Source organism: Brienomyrus brachyistius, chromosome 4 (genome assembly GCF_023856365.1).
Source record: "Brienomyrus brachyistius isolate T26 chromosome 4, BBRACH_0.4, whole genome shotgun sequence".
In the NCBI taxonomy this organism is placed as follows: Eukaryota; Metazoa; Chordata; class Actinopteri; order Osteoglossiformes; family Mormyridae; genus Brienomyrus; species Brienomyrus brachyistius.
Genome location: NC_064536.1, coordinates 38,087,414 through 38,110,366, shown reverse-complemented (window position 1 = coordinate 38,110,366; position 22,953 = coordinate 38,087,414). Strand labels below are relative to the sequence as shown.

At 46.6% G+C, this 22,953-nt stretch overlaps 1 protein-coding gene across 6 annotated transcripts in view; it reads left to right on the top strand.

Moving 5' to 3' along the window:
- The window catches only part of LOC125740872 (uncharacterized), a 141,385-nt gene that overhangs the window by 5,601 nt on the left and 112,831 nt on the right, over positions 1–22,953 (top strand). For 2 of the 6 annotated variants that reach the window (XM_049012668.1, XM_049012673.1), the window contains exon 1: positions 21,315–21,544. The exons of 1 other annotated variant lie outside the window; for it this stretch is intronic. In XM_049012668.1, coding sequence (XP_048868625.1) covers positions 21,520–21,544 — 25 coding nt within the window. In that variant the 5' untranslated portion in view covers positions 21,315–21,519. Of the gene's footprint in view, positions 1–412; positions 573–21,314; positions 21,545–22,268; positions 22,620–22,953 lie in introns of those variants that run through there. 3 more of the 6 variants (XM_049012675.1, XM_049012665.1, XM_049012663.1) reach the window with 3 other exon arrangements.

Below are 22,953 nucleotides of genomic sequence, written 5' to 3'. Positions count from 1 at the left end.
CGGATGTTCAGTAGACCAAAGTTGACAACGGTGGAGTTGTTTTCAACAGCAGTGGTAGCCAAACGGCCTGCGGTCTAGCTATCCGCGCTTAAAATATTTGGTGCACGCATAGAAGTAACATTACGGCATTAGATCGCGTTTAGGAAAGTGACACGCTCCCGGCGATCGCGCAGTTGAATGATGAATCTTTATAACATAGCAACTACATAATTTACATTGGTTTTCTTGATTTTAGCGGTTGCGGATTTGGGGTAGTAAGGTACCTGGGGTAGTCCCAGGTGTCCCAGTAATGTCCCACAGGTCACTATTTTGAATATCTTAATGCAGAAGCCTGTTTATTATTACCACAACATTTTATAGCTTAATTCAACTTTCATTAATATCGTATTTACTTTGTTTTCTGTGTCTCCAGGTTGCAGTGCTGCTCTGGTGACCCAGGCTGAGGAGCCGACGGTGATAGAGGTCCAGCCTGGAGGAGCAGCCACTCTGCCTTGTGGGATCCCTGTAAATACGGAGCTTTCCTGGATTTCCCTGCAGTCAGACCACATACCAGTCAGAGTCATAGACCTGAGGTTCAGCTTTGGATATGATATGGATCTTGTTAATATCATAGAAGAATACAGAGGGAGGCTGTTTCCTGTTGATGAGTCTGGCACACACAGTCTGCAGCTGAAGAACATCACTGAGGCAGATCTGCTGATCTACTGCTGCATCCAAAGCAGTGATCTAAAGTTTGGAAACTGTACAAAGCTAAAATTCACAGGTAATTTAATTTATTTTAATTTAATGGCGAGTGACTCAGATTACGGTGACTGTGCAACAACTGCTGATACATCAGCATCATTATGCATAATATTATACTGATGTTATGCTTTCATTATAACAACCAGCAGAGGCTGCTGACCACAACAGTTCGTGAAGCCAACCCAGCATCAGACTGCGGTCAAGCTATCCGCGCTTAAAATATGTGGTGCACGCATAGAAGTAACATTACGGTATCAGATCGCGTTTAGGAAAGTGACACACTCCAGGCAATCGCGCAGTTGAAAATACTGAATAATGAATATTTTATTCACCAAGTACAGAGAAGTGCAAGGAATTTCTTTTGATGCAGGTGGTGTCGTGACATAATCAAAATTAAATATGCAACTAAACATCTAAAAGTAAAGACGCAAGGACAAATAAGTAGAATAATATCCATCCATCCATCCATCCATTTTCCAAACCACTTATCCTACTGGGTTGCGGGGCGTCCGGAGCCTATCCCGGAAGCAATGGGCACAAGGCAGGGAACAACCCAGGATGGGGGGCCAGCCCATTGCAGGGCACACTCACACACCATTCACTCTCACATGCACACCTATGGGCAATTTAGCGATTGGGGGTTTGAAACCCCATTCTGTGCCCTTAAACCCAGTTGGCTTTTATGATCTCAGGTTACACCCTGCTTTTAGCAAGCAGGCCCATTGACACTTCTGAAATGCTGGGGAAGGGGAGGTTGGTTGGGCATCCAGTTCACTTTAGAGCCCCGTAGAGAACTCCAGAGGTTTGGTGCTTTTGGTACCTCTCCTCCATTGTCATCTGGCTTTCAATCCTTCTTTATTGCCCTTATTCATTTATTATTATTATTATAATAAATTTATTATTTATTTGTTTGCCCCTAGGGGGCGGTGTGTGGCTCTGTGGGCTAAGCCTGTGTGCCTGTAATCAGAAAGTTGCTGGTTCAAACCCAACTTCAGCTTGCGAGTCCTTGAGCAAGGCCCTTAACCCCCAGCTCCCTGGGCGCCACTATGGGTGGCTACCCTTCGCAGACAACTTACTCCATGAAAAAGAGGAGATTGAGGGAGGCATAAAGACAATTTCCATATGGGGATCAATAAAGTATCAATTATTATTATTTCTTTATGTCTTCCTCTTTTCACTGTTTCATTTCATTATTTGGTAAAACTACATTAACTGCACCTTTATAATGCCTTTATAAGGCATTCATGGATCATTCAGCCGAGTGTGCAGCTACACTAACTAAGCAGGAGGTGCCCATCCAGCCAAGCAGCCCCCTCCCATTGCTGTCTCCACTCGAGGCTGCCCCCCAGCCAGAGCAACGTGCTGCAACCTGACACTTCCGTGGTCATGCAATTGGAGCGACAGTAGCGTCCTCAGCCCCGCCCACAACAGCCCGGCAGTGGCTGTGAAGTTTGGTGTCGTGCTGCATGAGTCCTGAACCGATTCTGCTTGTACCCTCCAAGTCCTACTTATTCAGACATGCTCTGATTCTGCTTGTACCCTCAAAGTCCTACCTATTCAGGCATGCTCTGATTCTGCTTGTATCCTCCAAGTCCTACTTATTCAGACATGCTCTGATTCTGCTTGTAACCTCAAAGTCCTACTTATTCAGGCATGCTCTGATTCTGTGTGTACCCTCCAAGTCCTACTTATTCAGACATGCCCTGATTCTGCTTGTATCCTCAAAGTCCTACTTATTCAGGCATGCTCTGATTCTGCTTGTACCCTCCAAGTCCTACTTATTCAGACATGCTCTGATTCTGCTTGTAACCTCAAAGTCCTACTTATTCAGGCATGCTCTGATTCTGCGTGTACCCTCCAAGTCCTACTTCTTCAGGCATGCTCTGATTCTGCGTGTACCCTCAAAGTCCTACTTATTCGGGCATGCTCTGATGCTGTGTGTACCCTAAAAGTCCTACTTATTCAGGCATGCTCTGATTCTGCGTGTACCCTCCAAGTCCTACTTATTCTGGCATGCTCTGATTCTTCGTGTACCCTCAAAGTCCTACTAATTCAGGCATGCTCTGATTCTGCGTGTACCCTCAAAGTCCTACTAATTCAGGCATGCTCTGATTCTGCTTGTACCCTCAAAGTCCTACTTATTCAGGCATGCTCTTATGTTGCGTGTACCCTCAAAGTCCTACTTATTCAGGCATGCTCTGATGCTGCGTGTACCCTCCGAGTCCTACTTATTCAGGCATGCTCTGATGCTGCGTGTACCCTCAAAGTCCTACCTATTCAGGCATGCTCTGATGCTGCGTGTACCCTCAAAGTCCTACTTATTCAGGCATGCTCTGATTCTGCGTGTACCCTCCAAGTCCTACTTATTCTGGCATGCTCTGATTCTTCGTGTACCCTCAAAGTCCTACTAATTCAGGCATGCTCTGATTCTGCGTGTACCCTCAAAGTCCTACTTATTCAGGCATGCTCTGATTCTGCTTGTACCCTCAAAGTCCTACTTATTCAGGCATGCTCTTATGCTGCGTGTACCCTCAAAGTCCTACTTATTCAGGCATGCTCTGATTCTGCGTGTACCCTGAAAGTCCTACTTATTCAGACATGCTCTTATGCTGCGTGTACCCTCAAAGTCCTACTTATTCAGGCATGCTCTTATGCTGCGTGTACCCTCAAAGTCCTACTTATTCAGACATGCTCTGATTCTGCTTGTATCCTCAAAGTCCTACTTATTCAGACATGCTCTGATTCTGCTTGTATCCTCAAAGTCCTACTTATTCAGGCATGCTCTGATTCTGCTTGTACCTTCAAAGTCCTACTTATTCAGGCATGCTCTGATTCTGCGTGTACCCTCAAAGTCCTACTTATTCAGGCATGCTCTAATTCTGCGTGTACCTTCAAAGTCCTACCTATTCAGGCATGCTCTGATTCTGTGTGTACCCTCAAAGTCCTACTTATTCAGGCATGCTCTGATTCTGTGTGTACCCTCAAAGTCCTACTTATTCAGGCATGCTCTGATGCTGCGTGTACCCTCAAAGTTCTTCTAATTCAGGCATGCTCTGATTCTGTGTGTACCCTCCAAGTCCTACTTATTCAGGCATGCTCTGATTCTATGTGTACCCTCAAAGTCCTACTTATTCAGGCATGCTCTGATTCTGCTTGTACCCTCCAAGTCCTACTTATTCAGACATGCTCTGATTCTGCTTGTACCCTCAAAGTCCTACCTATTCAGGCATGCTCTGATTCTGCTTGTACCCTCCAAGTCCTACTTATTCAGACATGCTCTGATTCTGCTTGTAACCTCAAAGTCCTACTTATTCAGGCATGCTCTAATTCTGCGTGTACCTTCAAAGTCCTACCTATTCAGGCATGCTCTGATTCTGTGTGTACCCTCAAAGTCCTACTTATTCAGGCATGCTCTGATTCTGTGTGTACCCTCCAAGTCCTACTTATTCAGACATGCCCTGATTCTGCTTGTATCCTCAAAGTCCTACTTATTCAGGCATGCTCTGATTCTGCGTGTACCCTCCAAGTCCTACTTATTCAGACATGCTCTGATTCTGCGTGTACCCTCAAAGTCCTACTTATTCGGGCATGCTCTGATGCTGTGTGTACCCTCAAAGTCCTACTTATTCAGGCATGCTCTGATTCTGTGTGTACCCTCCAAGTCCTACTTATTCAGGCATGCTCTGATTCTGCGTGTACCTTCAAAGTCCTACTTATTCAGACATGCTCTTATGCTGCGTGTACCCTCAAAGTCCTACTTATTCAGGCATGCTCTGATTCTGCGTGTACCCTCAAAGTCCTACTTATTCAGGCATGCTCTTATGCTGCGTGTACCCTCAAAGTCCTACCTATTCAGGCATGCTCTGATTCTGCTTGTACCCTCAAAGTCCTACTTATTCAGGCATGCTCTGATTCTGCGTGTACCCTCCAAGTCCTACTTATTCAGGCATGCTCTGATTCTGCTTGTACCCTCAAAGTCCTACTTATTCAGGCATGCTCTGATTCTGCGTGTACCCTCAAAGTCCTACTTATTCAGGCATGCTCTAATTCTGCGTGTACCTTCAAAGTCCTACGTATTCAGGCATGCTCTGATTCTGTGTGTACCCTCAAAGTCCTACTTATTCAGGCATGCTCTGATTCTGTGTGTACCCTCAAAGTCCTACTTATTCAGGCATGCTCTGATGCTGCGTGTACCCTCAAAGTCCTACTTATTCAGGCATGCTCTGATTCTGTGTGTACCCTCCAAGTCCTACTTATTCAGGCATGCTCTGATTCTATGTGTACCCTCAAAGTCCTACTTATTCAGGCATGCTCTGATTCTGCTTGTACCCTCCAAGTCCTACTTATTCAGAAATGCTCTGATTCTGCTTGTACCCTCAAAGTCCTACCTATTCAGGCATGCTCTGATTCTGCTTGTACCCTCCAAGTCCTACTTATTCAGACATGCTCTGATTCTGCATGTACCTTCAAAGTCCTACCTATTCAGGCATGCTCTGATTCTGCGTGTACTCTCAAAGTCCTACTTATTCAGGCATGCTCTGATGCTGCGTGTACATATTATAGTTGCCTGCAAAAATGTCAGTCGATGGGTATTTAGTAATTGCATTGCTTTTAATAACATTATATCTTGTAGCAGTTCAATGGTCAGTAGAAAATTATTTTGGCTGGTACATTTTTTTTGTTTACCCTCTATTGACCAAAAAGTTCATTTTAAACCCTCACTGAAAAAAATGACTCAACTGACTGCTTGGTTTTATTTAAATTCTGTTGACACAATAACAATACTTGGTCAGGGCCTCTGTTTTGACACCTGCCAGGATGGATCCTCGTGTGTGCCACGCCCCCTCATTAACCACGTGTGCTTCCCCGATTGTGCCCAGTTCCCTGTTATTTCGGCTTGTCTGCCCTATATCAGTCCACGTCTTCCTCTATTGCGTGTCCGTCAATAATGTGATGTGCGTCGCTGTCTGTCCCAGTCCCTTCAATAAACCCCATTCTCCTTTATCCTGGCTTCCCTGCCTTGTCCTTCCCCGCTTCCTACCTGCTCATCCTCCCGTGTTTATAACAGTTCAGTCAAAACACTCGTTACAGAATATCGCATTTGGCGCCATCTATTGCACTTTTCGTCTAGCGGGTGGTTCCACGAGGGACACAGCAAAGGGCATCACAACTGTCCCAATACGTTTCTGCATATGTCACCCATCATCCAAGGCCAGTCTTCTTCAAGATGGTGAGTGAAATATATGAGTGTGTGTGTGTGTGTTTAATCTTTATTAACTTCATTAAATTACAATGAAAATTTCACAAACATCATTTAAAACATTATGCATCATTTCATGACGTTCTTAAAAACAACTTGCAATTTTCCCATTTACATTCACCACCTCCACAAAAGCCCAGCTCGTCCCTCACATCAACATGGCCCGGCAGCACTTCCATGCACTTCAAAGGAAAACCAGCAATACCCCAGCTGACACAAAAGGGTCAAAGACAAAAACACCTTCATGAATGTGCACTATAATCAAAGCTTATTTTTGCCAGGCAGTGTATACAGTATAGACACCAGAGAACTAAAATGCTTAAAAACGGCATTCCATGGCACCTTTAAATATAACCTTATTCATGATGGTAGTTACACCATCAGCCCACTAGATGGGGTTAAGAGTTACAAATATATCAGTCTGCAATGGGCTGAATTAGAATTTAGTGATCAATGGTCATTGTTGATACACCACAGCACACTGTGCACAACAACGAAATGTGTCCTCTGCATTTAACCCATATGTGACTTTCATGACCTAGCAGGGGGCAGCTAATTCAGCACCCGGGGAGCAGTGATTGGGGGCTGTACCTAGCTCAGGGTACCTCAGTGGTGTCTTGTTGGTCGGGGATTCAAAACTACAATATTTTGATTACAAGTGTGTGTATGGTGGTGCGGCTTCGAAAATGGATGTATCTCCTCTAACAAGCAAGAATAATAACGCAAATAAAGTTATAATTCCAGCGTACCGTACTGCAGTGTAGTATTAAACACAACATAGACATCACGTGAAACAAACACTTGAATCTACTACTTGGAAAAAGTTTGGCTAATTATGTAAACACAATCTGTCTGAGAATGAGATTTGACTCATTTAAATAGAGGGTAAACATTACTCACTGCATGTCATGAACGCACACAGGTAATCACAGATGGCCGGAAATGGCAAGTGACTGTCAGGGAAAGAAGACGAGATCTGAACAGATGGGTTTTCATTTGGAGCTCGATGATGACCTTCAGGTTCACCATGGAACTGCTGCAAACTGCCCAGTATATCATAAAGTGTATCGGTGCTACTGCCATTGGTCATACCTTGAATTTGCACCGTCTTCTTAGCAGGTGGCTAAGGAGACACCACCTTTCATACCAGACCTTTCTTAGTCTCACAAATGCCAAACATTTCCCTGTCATAATTATAAAAAACCTTTTGCTCACAACACTTTTCTGCCTTTTCCTCCTGGACCTCAGATTCACCACCTACCTCATCTACCATCTCTTCTGTGCAGGGGATTGTGATGTCCTGCGAACTGCGGCTTGTAGCCTTCTGCTGAATGTCACCCGACTGAATTGACTGACTTCTCAACAAGTACTGATCAGTGTAGGGCCCCTCCACAGCTCTCAAACAACCATTCATCCCTTGATGAATCTGTAAGGCTCTGCTTGTTCCGTGCCGCCGGAGGATCTGGGTCTCACATCAGGCCTGAGCTCCGTGCTGTCCCACCAAGTCCCAGTGGCTGAACCAGCCAGAGCCACTGGGGATGCACCTCAGCCAGCTGAAACAGGAGACCAAACGGTGTGGGGGACGGGGGTCCTGCTTCCCAGGTTTGGGCATGTATATATAAGCAGAGATGGACATAACTGGTACACAAGTACGCATTCACCTTTATAAGCAATACTTCCGGAAATCGATTCATGTAACAGCGCAAATATGTACGTATTTTATGTGTATTTGCACTGATATGACAAGAAATTACAGAGTGTATTAACCTCATTTCGCAAATGAAGTATGAATTAGCATATAAAAGTTAAAATGCAAGATAATTTCTTGTCATATCAGCATAAATGCACTTAAAATATGTACGTATGCATTCATACTGTTACAACAATCCATTGCTGCACGTATCGCTTTTAAAGGTGAATGCGTAGTTGCGTACCAGTTATGTCCATCCATGTATATAAAGCTATTTATGTAAGTGTACATTTACACAGAAAAAAACACCATTTAACAGTAGAGCATATGCAAATTAACAGTAACACAATAAAAACAATAATTTCTCTCACCCAAGCCATTCCGTGTGTTGGGGTTTGACTGGGAACGAGTCTAACATACTGCTGGCAATGAAAATCAAACTCTCGCTCTGGTTGTACAGGGGCTTGATGGACCCCATGCCCCATTCTCCTAAAGCACCCCCCACAGGACCACCAGAGGCACACGGTCAATTGCTTTTTCCAAGTCCACCAAACACATGTAAGGTGGTTGGCTAAACTCCCCTGAACCCTTCAGTATCCTTGTGAGGGTGAGGAGCTGGTCCAGCATTCTTCAACCAGATGGGGATCCGCACTGTTCCTCCTGGATCTGAAGTTCAACCAATGGACAGAATATCGTCTCCAGTAGCCCTGAATTAACCTTCCCAAGAGGGCTGACAAGTGTGATCCTGAAGCTGGAACACATCCCCAGTCCCCTTTCTTAAACATTGGAACCACAATGGCAGTCTGCCAATCCAAGGGCATTGTTTCCAATCTCAATGCCATATTAAAGAGGCATGCCAGCCAAGACAGCTTGACAACATCAAGAGGTTTCAGGAACTCAGGTCCTTTTCAGGAACTCATCCACCCCTAGTGACCTCAGGCCTAGTGATGGGTGAGTTTTCCTCTCTGATGCCAGCTCTGCTTCCTCCAAGGAGGTTCTCGAATATTCCTTCTACCACCTGACTACAGCACCATTTGAGGTCAATAGTGCTCCTGGTTTGCTGTAAGCAGCATGGATAAAGCCCTACACCCCCCTCTAGAGTCACCTGATCCTTGCCATAATCTTTTTAACATGGACCAAAAGTCATGTTCCATGGCCTCACTGAACTCGTCCCACACCAACGTTTTTGCTTCAGCAACTCCCAAAGCTGCATTTCACTTGGCCTGCAGTACCTGTCAGCTGCTTCAGGAGACTCCCTTTTTGAGATATAATTGTTTTTAAGGAAAAGCAAGAATTAAAAATGACAGACTGCACTACTTCTCTCTGCCTCTATCCACCATCCCTACCCAGCACTGATCAATTGGCAGCTCAGCTGCTCTCTTCATCTGAGTGTCCAAAACATGTGGCTGCAGATCCGGACTGGGAAGTGTTGTGTAGTCCACATGGGGAGGATGTGGATAGTTTGATAACCTGCATCACGGACTACATCAAATTCTGTGAGGACAACACTGTGCCTGTCAAGAGAGTACGATGTTTTCCAAATAACAAACCCTGGGTGACACCAGTGCTAAAACCCTGCTGAATGAGAAGAAGATGGTTTTTAGATCTGGATACAAAGAGGAGCTGAGTGCAGATGGAGCTGAAGAGGGAGATCAGGAAGGGAAATGACACCTACAGGAGGAAACTGGAGGGATGTTTTCAGAGGAATAATACAGGAGAGGTGTGGAGGAGTCTGAACAATATCTCATGCTATGGTAAGGACAGCGGACAGAATGTGGCGACAGGGAGTCAGTGAACAAACTGAATCTGTTTTTAATAGATTTGAAGCTGCCCTTCCATCACATCAGGATCCACCAACCAGAGCTCAGACCTCCAACACCCCCCTCCCCCCCCGCCTCAGTGCTCCACTGTCACCAGGAGCACCATCCTATTACAACATCGCCCTCCGTCACCCAGCATCAGGGAAATCACAGCAACCCCCCCCCCCCACCACCGCAGCCTTCAGAAGTCACCCCCCCGGCCCTCCACCCTCAGCCTCTCCATAACGGCAGATCAAGTGAGAAACAAGCTGAGGAAGATGAAAGTGTGGAAGGCTACAGGCCCACATGGCATCAGTTCCTGACTGTTCAGGGTTTGTGCTGATCAACTCTGTGGGGTCATTCTGCGCATTTTTAGTGGCAGCCTCAGTCTGGAGAGAGACCTTCTGTGTGGTTCCTGACCCCAAGACTGCGCACCCCAGGGAAGCCAATCACTTCAGGCTGGTAGCCTTGGCATCCCATCTGATGAAGAGCACGAAGAGAATCATACTCAACCATCTTCGACACCTTGTGAGCAGTGAGATGGACCCCCCTCAGTAGCCGTATAGGCTGGGTATTGGAGTGGAGGATGCGATCATCTTCCTGCTCCATCGGTCCCTTTCTGACCTGGAGAACACTGAGTGCACTGTCACAGTCATGTTCCTTGAGTTCAACAGTGCTTTCAACACAATACGACCAACACTGCTGAGGGAGAAGCTGCAAGGAGCTGGTGTGGATTGTCAACTGGCTGCATGGATCATCGACTACCTCACTCAGTGGTGACTGCTCTAGGACTGCAAGGGAAGTTCAGCCTCCTCTAAAATGGTGGGTGAGAGGAGGGTGGGTCAAATTTAAATACATTTTGGACAATCCCTCTGACCCCCTGCATGTGACAGTGGGAATGTTACACGGCTGTTTCAGCAATAAACTGCTACACCCATTATGTAAGAAGGAATGCTTCTGCAGGTCCATCTGCCATCATACTTCATAACTCCACAGTCAAATAATGTGCCCTCATTTGTACTACTGTCTGTCCACTTGATACGACTGTACACTTCTGAAATATTCACTGTATTTGTGTGACTTGTATGTCATACACTTATATCCTACTCAGTGCAATATCTGTATTTGTGTAGTTACACATGTAATTCCACTGTCCACTGCATATTTTCAGTATCTGCAATTTATGTGCACTGATTATTTTTTTTCTCTTATTTATCTATTGTATGATATCTTCTACGCCTGGCTGTGCCTCACTGGAGCTCAGACCCCTATTATCACTTTGGGCTACACCTGGATGTGCCACACAGGAGGCCCGACTCCTGTGATCGCTTTGGGCTACGCCTGACTGTGCCCGACAGGAGGGCAGACCCCTGTTATCGCTTTGGGCTACACCTGGCTGTGCCACACAGGAGGCCCGACTCCTGTGATCGCTTTGGGCTACGCCTGGCTGTGCCCCACAGGAGGCCCGACTCCTGTGATCGCTTTGGGCTACGCCTGGCTGTGCCCCACAGGAGGCCCGGCTCCTGTTATCGCTTTGGGCTACGCCTGGCTGTGCCCGAGAGGAGGGCAGACCCCTATTATCGCTTTGGGCTATGCCTGGTTGTGCCCGACAGGAGGGCAGACCTCTATTATCGCTTTGGGCTACGCCTGGCTGTGCCCCACAGGAGGGCAGACCCCTATTATCGCTTTGGGCTATGCCTGGCTGTGCCCCACAGGAGGGCAGACCCCTATTATCGCTTTGGGCTACGCCTGGCTGTGCCCCACAGGAGGGCAGACCCCTATTATCGCTTTGGGCTACGCCTGGTTGTGCCCGACAGGAGGGCAGACCCCTGTTATCGCTTTGGGCTACGCCTGGCTGTGCCCCACAGGAGGGCTGATCCCTGTGATCGCTTTGGGCTGCGCCTGGCTGTGCCCCACAGGAGGCCGAACCCCTGTTATCTCTTTGGGCTACGCCTGGATGTGCCCCACAGGAGGGAGGACCCCTGTTATCGCTTTGGGCTACACCTGGCTGTGCCCCACAGGAGGCCGGACCCCTGTTATCGCTTTGGGCTACGCCTGGCTGTGCCCCACAGGAGGGAGGAGCCCTGTTATCGCTTTGGGCTACGCCTGGCTGTGCCCCACAGGAGGGAGGAGCCCTGTTATCGCTTTGGGCTACGCCTGGCTATGCCCGACAGGAGGGAGGAGCCCTGTTATCGCTTTGGGCTACGCCTGGCTGTGCCCCACAGGAGGGAGGAGCCCTGTTATCGCTTTGGGCTACGCCTGGCTGTGCCCCACAGGAGGGAGGACCCCTGTTATCGCTTTGGGCTACGCCTGGCTGTGCCCCACAGGAGGCCGGACCCCTGTTATCGCTTTGGGCTACGCCTGGCTGTGCCCCACAGGAGGGAGGACCCCTGTTATCGCTTTGGGCTACGCCTAGCTGTGCCCCACAGGAGGCCGGACCCCTGTGATCGCTTTGGGCTACGTCTGGCTGTGCCCCACAGGAGGCCGGACCCCTGTTATCGCTTTGGGCTACGCCTGGCTGGACCTAACAGGGCTCCGCCTCCTGTCTGATTCTGATTTATCCCCTGCATAGTATTATAGTTTTACCCCAACAGGAAGAACATTCCCTGTCACCGTATTTATTTCTGAGCCTCAGATGTGTGTCTGTATTTCTAAAGGCTGATTAAAACCCACATTAGTGTGTCTGTGAGTTATACAAGCCTCTGGTGCAAAAACATTGCGAGAAATATGTCGTTTTATTTTGGCTATTTCTTGTGGGATAGCTGTAGTACATTTGAAAAATTGCAAGCTCTTGCAAATACTGCCTGATTTTGCAATAATCACCCCTATCACAGAGTCACTAAATCCTGGAGATAATGATTGAGTCCGTGTGTTTCTTCTGTTACCTTCTTGTTGGAAAGGGCACAGGACTTAAAATGCAACCTCTGCTGAAGGGGAGAGATCCAAGTTTGGCAGGTCTCACACTGAACGTAATTCTTAAAATATTATGCTCTGATAGGATTTTACCTGTAAAGTCAGGCTCCTGTTAGAATGTGCTACTCTCAGGAGCCAGAAGGGGGAACTGAACCCCAGCCTCTTGCATCCTCTTTCCCCTCTTCAAGCCTTACCCATTGGCTGTGAGGTCAGCACAAACAGGAAGTTCACTCTTGTATACATACGCGAGACTCTCTGGACATGGCAGCAAACTGAACCATGTGACTCGGTCGACAGATTGATTGGGGATTTCACTGGGGTGTGGGTTCAACAGTGATGGCTGAGCTCAGCATGCAGGGTCCAGAGGTCAAAGACAAACTTTGCCACCCCCAAGGGGGCCTGAGCTCCTCCCTGTTTGAGACGTTTTTATTTATGTGATTTCCAGGCATATTTTTAAGCGTCCTGTGGTGGCTTAGTGGGTTTCGATGCTGCACCTGTTATCGGAAAGTCCCTCGGCAGTGTGATGTCACCATGGGGCCCCTGAGCAAGACCCTTAACACTAACTGCAGATTCATCTTCATTTTCAGATTCATCTGCTAAGCAAATAAATAAGTAAATAAAGACCAGGAGAAAGCCTTCGATTAGGTAGATCAGCCCTTCCTGTTTCAAGTATTGGGTAAGTCTGGCTTTGGGCCTAATTACCTGTAGTAGATACCCACCTTTTATAATGAAGTTGGGAGCCATGTTGGCTTCCTTAGTGACTTGGAGCCTCAGCTGAGTGGAGTGAGGCAGGGATGCCCCCTCTCCCCCTTCCTCTACGTGCTCAATATAGAGCCACTGCTGTGCACTGTTCACGCCCACCTCGGGGTCTATGGCCTTCTTATCCCAGGAAGTTGGGGAAAAATAGTCAAACTGATCTAATTTGCAGATGACACTACACTTTTTGTCTCTCGGTCACACATTGAGGCTCGTTCATGCGTTTGGTTGGGCCTCCTGCACGGCGCTCAACCTCAGTAAGTCGGTGGCCAAGTATTTCAGCAGCTGGAGGGTGAGGGAGGACGTCACAGGTGGTGTCACTCTCTGTGACAGACTTCTTAAAGTGTTTGGGGTCAACTTCCTTTTGGATGGTGCTGCCCATTTCAACTGGGAAGGGTAGCTGGCAACCACCAGACAAAAGATCGGACTGTGGAAGACAAGGACCCTGTTCTTCCAAGGTATGGTCTTCGCCTTAAAAGTAGATATTCTTCACCCCTTGGTCTACCTTGTGCATGTGTATCCTCTGCCCCAATTCATGTGGAGAAGCCTGAAGCGGGACATTTTTAACCTTGTATGAATGGGCTGGTATGGCTATGTGTGTAGGAAAGTGATGCATCTCGGACAGGACAGTAGGGGAGGGACATTTCTGACTTTCCTTGACTGCCTATTCCTCTCGCAGGTCTGCGTGTGCTTGGAAGCTCCCCCCCGAGCCCCCCCATCAACACTTTGTGTATCTGTGGCTGGCTCTCCCCATGAGACGCCTGGTGATGTCATAAACCAAACCTCGGCCCCAAGGCTGAGACCCTGCCGGCCCACTACAGCCACGCTGTGAACTGGAATATGTCCATGCTGGCAAATGTCAGATCAGAGGACCTGACCAAGCGTAGAGTCCTTTATAAGGGATTGTTTGGTAGTGTAGGGGTCCTCAGGTCCTGCTGGGCCTTAAGCAGGTTACATGGGCTAGAATACAGCCTAGGGATTTGGATCACTGGCTGCAGGACCAGAACTGGCAGTGCCTTCATGTAAGCAAGCACTGTGAACATATGAGATCTTGTGTGCATTGTAAGATGGGGCAGATATGGGCCACCCATATGGGTTTGCAATGTGGGAAGAGGTGGAGTCATGGTGATTAACACTGTATGGTATCAATTGAGGCATGGGGTTGCAGTGGTTAGCACTGTTGCCTCATACCTCTGGGACCCGGGTTCGAGTCTCCACCTGGTTTATATGTGTATGGAGTTTGCATGTCCTCCCCATGTTGTCGTGGGGTTTCCTCCGGGTACTCCGGTTTCCCCCCACTGTCCAAAGACATGCTGAGGCTAATTGGAGTTACTAAATTGCCCATAGGGGTGCATGTGTGAGTGAATGGTGTGTGAGTGTGCCCTGAGATGGGCTGGCCCCCCATCTTGGGTTGTTCCCTGCCTCGTGCCCATGGCTTTCGGGATAGGCTCCGGACCCCCAGCGACCCAGTAGGAACAGCGGATTGGAAAATGGATGGATGGATGGTATCAATTGAACACTATGAGAGCTAATAAAGTTTAACATTATAAAACAACATTCAGTGAACTCTATAAAGTGGTTAAATGTAACACTGATTGATGAGAACCATATAAACACCATGCAGTGGTAATTTAACACTGGTACATTTGCTGTACAATTTGATGTGATCTTATAATGACTAGTATAAAAATGAAAAATAAGCCTGCATCTACCGGATGTGAAACAGGAGCCCAAAGCACATGACCATCGGGGAGAGCTGAGTTTGCACACAGACTCACCAATGTTTAACTCACAGGTTGGCAGTGAGGTTAACACGTTGCTGAAATGCAGGTAAACCGTTGCTGCAAAGCTCAGCATCATATCTGCACTGCTCTGCTTATGCGTGAGATTTCTATGTTGTGCCTTGTACACTTTAACTTGTAGTATTATGATGTGTGAAAAGCTCATGTGTACACAAAACTTAACATACAAGCCTGGTATGTTCCTATGAATTTAATAAAATTTTATATTTAATAAAAGCCTTCCTCTCTATATTTTGCTTTTATATTTATTTGTTAATTAAAGGTGTGAAAACAGCAGCCTCTCGAGCCAGACAGCCGTAGTACTGACCTGATTTGAAATGCAGGTTTTCCCAGAATGCCGAGCACTGGGGGAATCTGGGGGGTATTTTTCAATAAGTGTATTTGACCATACTTATGTTCTCACATACCCATTTTATGCCATCTTCCATTGCTGAAGACCAGGCCCAATACTCAAGAACGAAAGTATGGAGGATGGTAAAAATGTCCCACATTAAATGTCAAGGATTCATCAGGTGCGTCCTCACCAAACAACACCAATCCCATAATTCATTGCACCCAAGTTTGTTCTTGGGAGGAAAGTTGCCAAGACCACAAGTCCGACCTTTGTGTTCATACTTAGAAACATCCTGGGCCTGGAGTCTTAAATAGGAGCCTGACTTCCTGTCTTCCGGTGCACTGGTACAAGCAGCCTGCAGATCCTGGGTATTGCAATCACTTTGTCATGCAGCCTCATTGGGAGGGTCTGGGGGGGGTTAGCCTAAGACTGGGACTGTTTAGCTCTTCTGAAGAATTTGGTAGGAAGTGGCTTTGAAAGACATTTGCAAGATATATGTAAGGGTCCTGTGGTCCTCAAGAGACATAATGCACTGATAGAGAGGAAGAGAGAGAGACATAGACAGAGACTGACATTGGCAACTCTGGGACTGAATGCAATTTTTAAAACATTATGCTTTGGTTGGACTAAACTCATAAAGTAACACTTTATGAGACAATGTGCTACTCTTAGGAGCCAGAGGGGGGAGCCGAATCCCAGCTTCCTCCCTCTCATCCCTATTCACGCCACGCCTACTGGCTGCTCCTGTGGAAAGTGGAGAGGTCGACTTACAAGAGATTAGCACAAACAGGTGCTAACACTGCAGCATACATATGTGACACTGTCTTTGGACATAGCAGCAAACTAAGCCATGTGACCATTCAGCAGACTGATTGGGGATTTCATTGGGTTGAGGGTTCAACAGTGATTGGGTGTGGTATCACCTTTGCATGTCAGGATGGTAGATCCGTGGCTTCTCTCTGTCTTTATCACTCCCCTTTCCTACTTACCAGCGTAGACACATACAAGGGTCCTGTAGTCCTCAAGAGGCAGATTTAATGCAGATTTTGGGGGCAGCGTGTGGCGCAGTGGGCTAAGCCTGTAATCAGAAGGTCGCCGGTTCAAACCCAGCCTCAGCACATCTGTGGGTCCTTGCGCAAGGCCCTTAACCCCTGGGTGCCGCTATGGGTGGCTGCCCTTCACAGACAACTTACTCCACAAAGAGCAAGTTGAGGGAGGTGTAAAAAAAGAATTGATTATTATTAATGCACTGATAGAGAGAGAGAGACATAGACAGACAGAGAGAGAGAGAGAGAGAGAGAGAGAGAACAGCCCCAAGGAAATTGAACCATGGGTCTGAAGCCGGTCCCTCAGCATTCAACCGGTCAGCAGCACAGGGAGGCAGTTTTGTGTCTCCAGAGAAGCACAGCAGGATGAACACGCATGTCTCTGTATATGAAACAGTGTTCATGGCACATTCAGCCTGTTCGCTTCACTTTGTTACTCCTGATCTCTATGGATTTCAATTATTATTATTACTCTTCTCAGTGAGTTACTTCCTTATAACATATGTATTACTTATTAGATTACATTATACGTATATATACAAATAACTCTGCACACGTCAATGTTCCCTGATGCATTAACTAACTACTGTGTAGCAGAATGATTCCAGACAAATCAGTGTCTGACTTGATGATCAAGGAGAGCAAAATGTCTGTCGTCTAGAAAGATTCAGACTTGATCTTTTACAGTTTTAAAGCTTTGGATCAATAAGAGTGAGTAATGTTTATGTCAATGGACAATGGAGCTCCATTTCAGTGTATGTGTAGTTTAAAGACCTCCCATTCTGAGCTTCCTGGGACAGACTCACCATGATTGAACACCTTTTCTCTCCCTCTTTAAACATTCCAGAAATTAGGTAAAGTCCTGCTCAGAGAGCTTTACTGCTGACCTGCTGACAAAAATCAGCTCCTCTCTAGGATTCATTTGGAGATCCTGTATGTTTTATTACAGCTGGAGGAGAGAGCAGACATTTTAGTGTAGCTTTGACCAGGAGGCCTGTGGCCCAATTGTCACCATGGAAACAAGACTCACAACTGCACCCTGCAGACGTTCAGAGTGAAGCTGCTGAAACCCACCAGCTTGTGACAGACTTTCCATCAGCCGTTATTAACCTCAGTCACAGAGAGACCTGACAGTGCACCAGACACACAGGCCACAGTTTGCTCCTAAATCAGTAAGCAGATGATTTAAAAGGCCCTGGTTAGTTTCTAAGCAGCTCCAGAGGGCCAGAGATGGGGTTTCCTTATTTATAGAAGCCTGTGATTGATTTAGAGAAGCTGGTGATTATCAGAGATTATAAGCTGTTGCTCTGACGCCAAGCATTATTTCAGGCCTTGGTGTATTCTTAAGCCTGCATAGGATGTTACTTTCTTCCAACCACATCTACACCTTTGGAGCTGAATTCCTGGAGTTGCTGTTACCATGTCAGGTGTCATCTTAATCGTAGTTCTCGTTGTCTGTTTTGTTCTGGGGTCAGTTGCCGTGTAGTCTGCCGATGAGTCGTCATGCACCCCCGCTCTCGCTGACTCCAGGCGTGTTCTCTTGAACTTTTCATAGCCTGGTGTGGGTAATACCTGTGCACTAACAGTGCCAGATCCCTCCTACCATAGGGTGCTAGCCTAAGGCAGGCCCGATGGGGTCTCTCCCTCCTGTCCTCTGTCTTTCCAGGCTGCCATCAAGTCTTTCCCCGGTTGCCAGCTGCTCTGTTCGCAGCAGTCACTGGATGGATCCAGTTGGTCATTTCTGTTATAGGACTAGATGGAACAATCCCTTGATTAAGTGCCTGAGATTTGCGGCACGAGGTATCATTCATAGTGATGTCAAAGTATGGGGGGGGGTGTGTGTAAACTTCATTGGGGTCATCAGGTGGGCACTTCATATCACTGGTGTTTTGGTGATGAGCCCACTGTACCTCCAGAGGGCTCATCGGCAATGCCTGGCGTCCCAGGTGTGCCCCCTCTGCTTTCAACCCTCCTGACCCTCTGTTGTTACTTTGGGGTCCAGGAGTTGTCTTGCCTTTTCACCCACAGCCATCGGCTTGCATGCTCTGCTGCTCCTGAGAGGGCTTTGATAGCCTGTCGTTGGGCTTGGCCTCAAATAGTAAGATCCTTAAGTTGACTGATGGTTGACTTGCCCACAAAGCTTCTGCAGCCAACTTCCACTGGGCAAATCTTGGCTTTCCAACCACGCTGTTCGGCGTCTGCTGCTAGGTCCATGTACTTTAGACTCTTGCATTCATAGGCCTCCCCCACAACATCCTCCCAGGGAACAGTGAGCTCTTTGATGTACACATAGTGGAGTGTCGAGGACCAGAGCACAAGATCTGGTCTGAGGTTTGTTGTGGCAATCTCTGATGGGAAGCAAAGCCTTCGATTCAGATCAGCCACCAACTTCAAGGCTCGTGCCCCTCTGAGCTGGCCGATGTCTGATGTTGTAGGGACTATGGCTGGCTTTGCCCCTTCTCAGATGACCGCTCTAGCAGATGCAGGATGGAATGATGGAGGAGGCATGTCATTGGTCTTTGTCCAACTGGTCCTCAGAGCAGCTGCCAGGCACTTCGGAACTTGGTTATGCCACTAGGTGTACCGACCCTGTGACATGCTTGACTTGCAGCCAACCAGAATATCCTTGAGGTTTGCAGGGGATGGACAGAGGGGGCATGTGGAGTCTTCTCCGTACCATTGGTTGAGGTTAGAGGGGGAGGGCAGGGTATCGTATATGGCCCGAAGCTTTAAGCTCGTGTGAAATGCCTCCATGCCCATCAACTCCCTCCAAGAGAATTTCCTACTCTTGACACCCTCCCATCTCATCCACTGCCCTTGCCTAGATTGTGAGATGGCCTTTGCACATCTTGCTGCCTGCTCTTGTTGACGCACCTCCTCAATGACCAGAACTTGGCACTGAGCTGGAGTTGCCTTATGCCAGGATGGTTTGCTCTCCCCAAGGCCGAGGCCTCCCCTCCTCTGTTGCACAAGGCAAGTGATGTCTTTCTGTCTGAGGTCTGACTCTGCCTGCTGAATAGCTGCAGTTGAGGTCCACTTCTTTCCGGTCGCAAGAGTAGGAGCTGCTTGAGCCACACAGGGGTCTCTGGATTCTGTGAGTGTCATCTCCACCATCACTTTTGAACACTCCTCTGTGATGCTGGAAACAGGAAGTTCAAGCACGCCTCTTCCTAACAGCCCGATGTTACAGAAGCATCTTGGGAGCCCCAGCCATTTTTTGCCGTATCAGCTGACCACCCTCACAAGTTTCTCAACCCTTGAGATTGGGACCTCATAGATGGTCAGAGGCCACATGAGGCGGGGTAATAGTCCAAATTGAAGGCACCAAAGCTTCGTTCTGCCTAGGAGCATAGTCTTGTTGATACGCTCCAGTCCCTGTATGGTTTCTTCCTTAAGGTGGTCCACTTGTTTGGTGTCCTTGAGGATTGCATCATACCAATATCCGAGACTCTTTACTGACTTCTCTGACACTGTTGGTATGGGCTTCTCATCGACATAAAACCGGTGTTCCACCAGCCTTCCCTTAATGACTCCTGGACTTGCCCGGCTTTAGTTCCATTCAAGCCCACTAGATATTCTCTTGCAGCTTGTTCAACAGCCGTTTAGCACATGCCTTGGTTGTGGTGAGTACGGTCACATCATCCATATACGCTCGTATATCCATATATGGGAGGGATACGAAGACTAGTTTTGAGCTTAGGCCCCCCTACCACCCACCGAGAGGCTCGGATAATGTCCTCCATCGCCATTGTGAACGAGAGGTAAGATTGTGTACCATACCATTATCCCTCTTTCTAGTCGTTGCCATGATGTGGTGTATTCATCTGTAGACAGGCATAGCTGCACTTCTTGGAAGTAGGATTTGACAAGGCTGGTGATTCCTTCTGGGACGCTGAAAAAGTCAAAAGCTGTCCATAGGAGACTGTGAGGCACTGGCGAGGTCCAAGAATATGACATGGAGGTCTTTTCCACGCTTTTTGGCAGCTTGGATTTGATGCCATATCATGTTGGTCCAAGCAGCCTGAGAAGCCTGGAATGCCTGCCTTCTGTATTGAGGTATCGATGTAGTGGTTCTTCTCCAGGTATACAGTCAGCATATGGGCCACAACACTGAAGAAGATTTTACCTTCAACATTCAATAGGACTGAATAGAAATGACATGGAGAATACAGTATGAAAGCAGTATGAATGTGCATATACAGTATACAGGGTAAGTAAATTAAGCAAGTTATATTGTGCAATTTAAGGCAAGTTGTGCATGAATGTAATACGTCTGTAAAAGTCCACGTATACATAAATGTAGACATATCCACATAATAGCAGCCATAATGGGATCGGAATGAATAAATATAAAGTGTTATGTAGTGCAGTGCAGGATGTGCAGTAGAGAGTCAAGTGTGGGGGGTGGCAGCGTGCTGTTCAGGAGCCGGACGGCTTGGGGGAAGAAGCTATTGCACAGTCGTGCAGACCTGCTCCTGATGCTGCAGAATCTTCTTCCGGATGGAAGAGGGATAAATAGTTGGTGGGTGGGATGGTACCGGTTAGTCTAAATGCTGGCGGCCTTACGGATGCAGCAGGAAGTGTAAGTGTCCTGCAGGCTGGGGAGAGAGCTGCCGAAAATGCTCTCAGCGGTTGGCACAATTCTCTGAAGTTCTCTGAACGGAGCTGTAATCTGCATTATACTCTTTCTTATCATTAAAAACAGACCAGAACTTTCTCAGGCACAAACCTCCCTGTATCCACAGCCCCCTGGACCAGCCGGCCCCCAGAACCCCACAAACACGGGTATGAGAGAGTCCACTGGGCCCACAAAGATTTTTCTGAGAGCCTAAGTTAGTAGCTCTTGTGTTTAGCTAAACTGTCAGTGCTGTGCTGTGTTCACTCATTTCCTCTGTGACCTGCTGTTTATTTCTGTATTTTGTGTGAATCTCTGTGGTGAACAGAGTCCAGCATTAAAGGACCAGCTGGCAGTTCAGTGTAAACTGTTCTTGCTATAATATCCGGGTTATAACAGAGCAGAGCTGTGAGTGTGAGATGTTGTTTACTTCACACTTTTGGCTAACAGGCTTCAGTATCTATATTTCCTTTTGTGATCTGACTCTCAACTTAGTATTTATCAAATTCAGCCTTTTATTGGAATGAAGATAGCTTCCTAATACTTAAATCTGCTTTAAAATGCTTTTCAGTCTCGCATTCCTTTGTAAGTATGAAAGATTAAACATTTCATGGTGTTTTTGATATTTGAATGTTTATAGTGTTTAGTATCTCCAGATATGTCTCTGATCGATGTTTATATTCATATTAAATATATCAAACATAACTGCAATATTATTACAAAAAATACAATCAAAATTAAAATGAAAATGCTGATAACAATGTCAGTAATGATTATTAATCGTTAATGATGTAACCTGAAGAAATGACACTATAGAGCCGAGGCTGTGATACTGAGAATAACGCGACTGTTTGAATACAGAGATACTGACGGTTTCTATTATCTTAATTTCAATAAAATGCAACAACGCAAGTTAAAGTTTTGAAGGAAAGGTTGACATTTAAGTCTCTTCAGGTGTGAAAGTCTTTTACTCACTTCTCATTTATGGTACAAAACCTTTCACACAATCCTCAACACTTGTAGGAATTTATAAACAGATGTGATGTGAGACAGAAATAATCTTAGAGCATATTGCATTTACAAACAGCTTCTTACTAAACATGTGAACCATTTTCTTTGTAATGACAAACAGTTCAAACTGGTTTTCTTGATTTTAGCGGTTGCAGATTCAGGGTAAGAATGTCCCAGGTGATGCAGGGCACTATTTTAAATATCTTAACGCAGAAGCCTGTTTATTATCACCACAACACTTTATACCTTAATTCAGCCTTTATTAATATTGTATTTACTCTGTTTTCTGTGTCTCCAGGTTGCAGTGCTGCTCTGGTGATCCAGGCTGAGGAGCTGGTGGTGATAGAGGTCCAGCCTGGAGGAGCAGCCACTCTGCCTTGTGGGATCCCTGGAAATAAGGAGGTTTCCTGGATTTCCCTGCAGTCAGACCACATACCAGCCAGAGTCATGGACCTGAGGTTCAGCTTTGGATATGATATGGATCTTGTTAATATCAGAGAAGAATACAGAGGGAGGCTGGTTCCTGTTTCTGACTCTAACACACACAGTCTGCAGCTGAAGAACATCACTGCGGCAGATCTGCTGATCTACTGCTGTATCCAAAGCAGTGATCTAAAGTTTGGAAACTGTACAAAGCTGAAATTCACAGGTAATTTAATTTAATTTAATTCAATTCAACGGCAAATTATGGTAAATGTGCATCTATGGGGCACCAAGTGTCAAGCGCTCATTTTCGTGTACAAAATACATTCTGTGCCCCAAAATGCATTATTCAATGACTAAATCAAGTAAATCCTTCTGGCATTCTGTCCACAAGAGCAAAAAGACTTCACTTTATTTCATGCACAGAAATCAAACAGGAATGTTTCATTTTGTTCACAGAATTCATATCAGCACTATGCATTTTTTCGACAGAAGAAAGTCATTTTGTGGGCGAAATTGATTTTATCGAATCAGAAAGTGGATTTTATCTTTTTCTGATT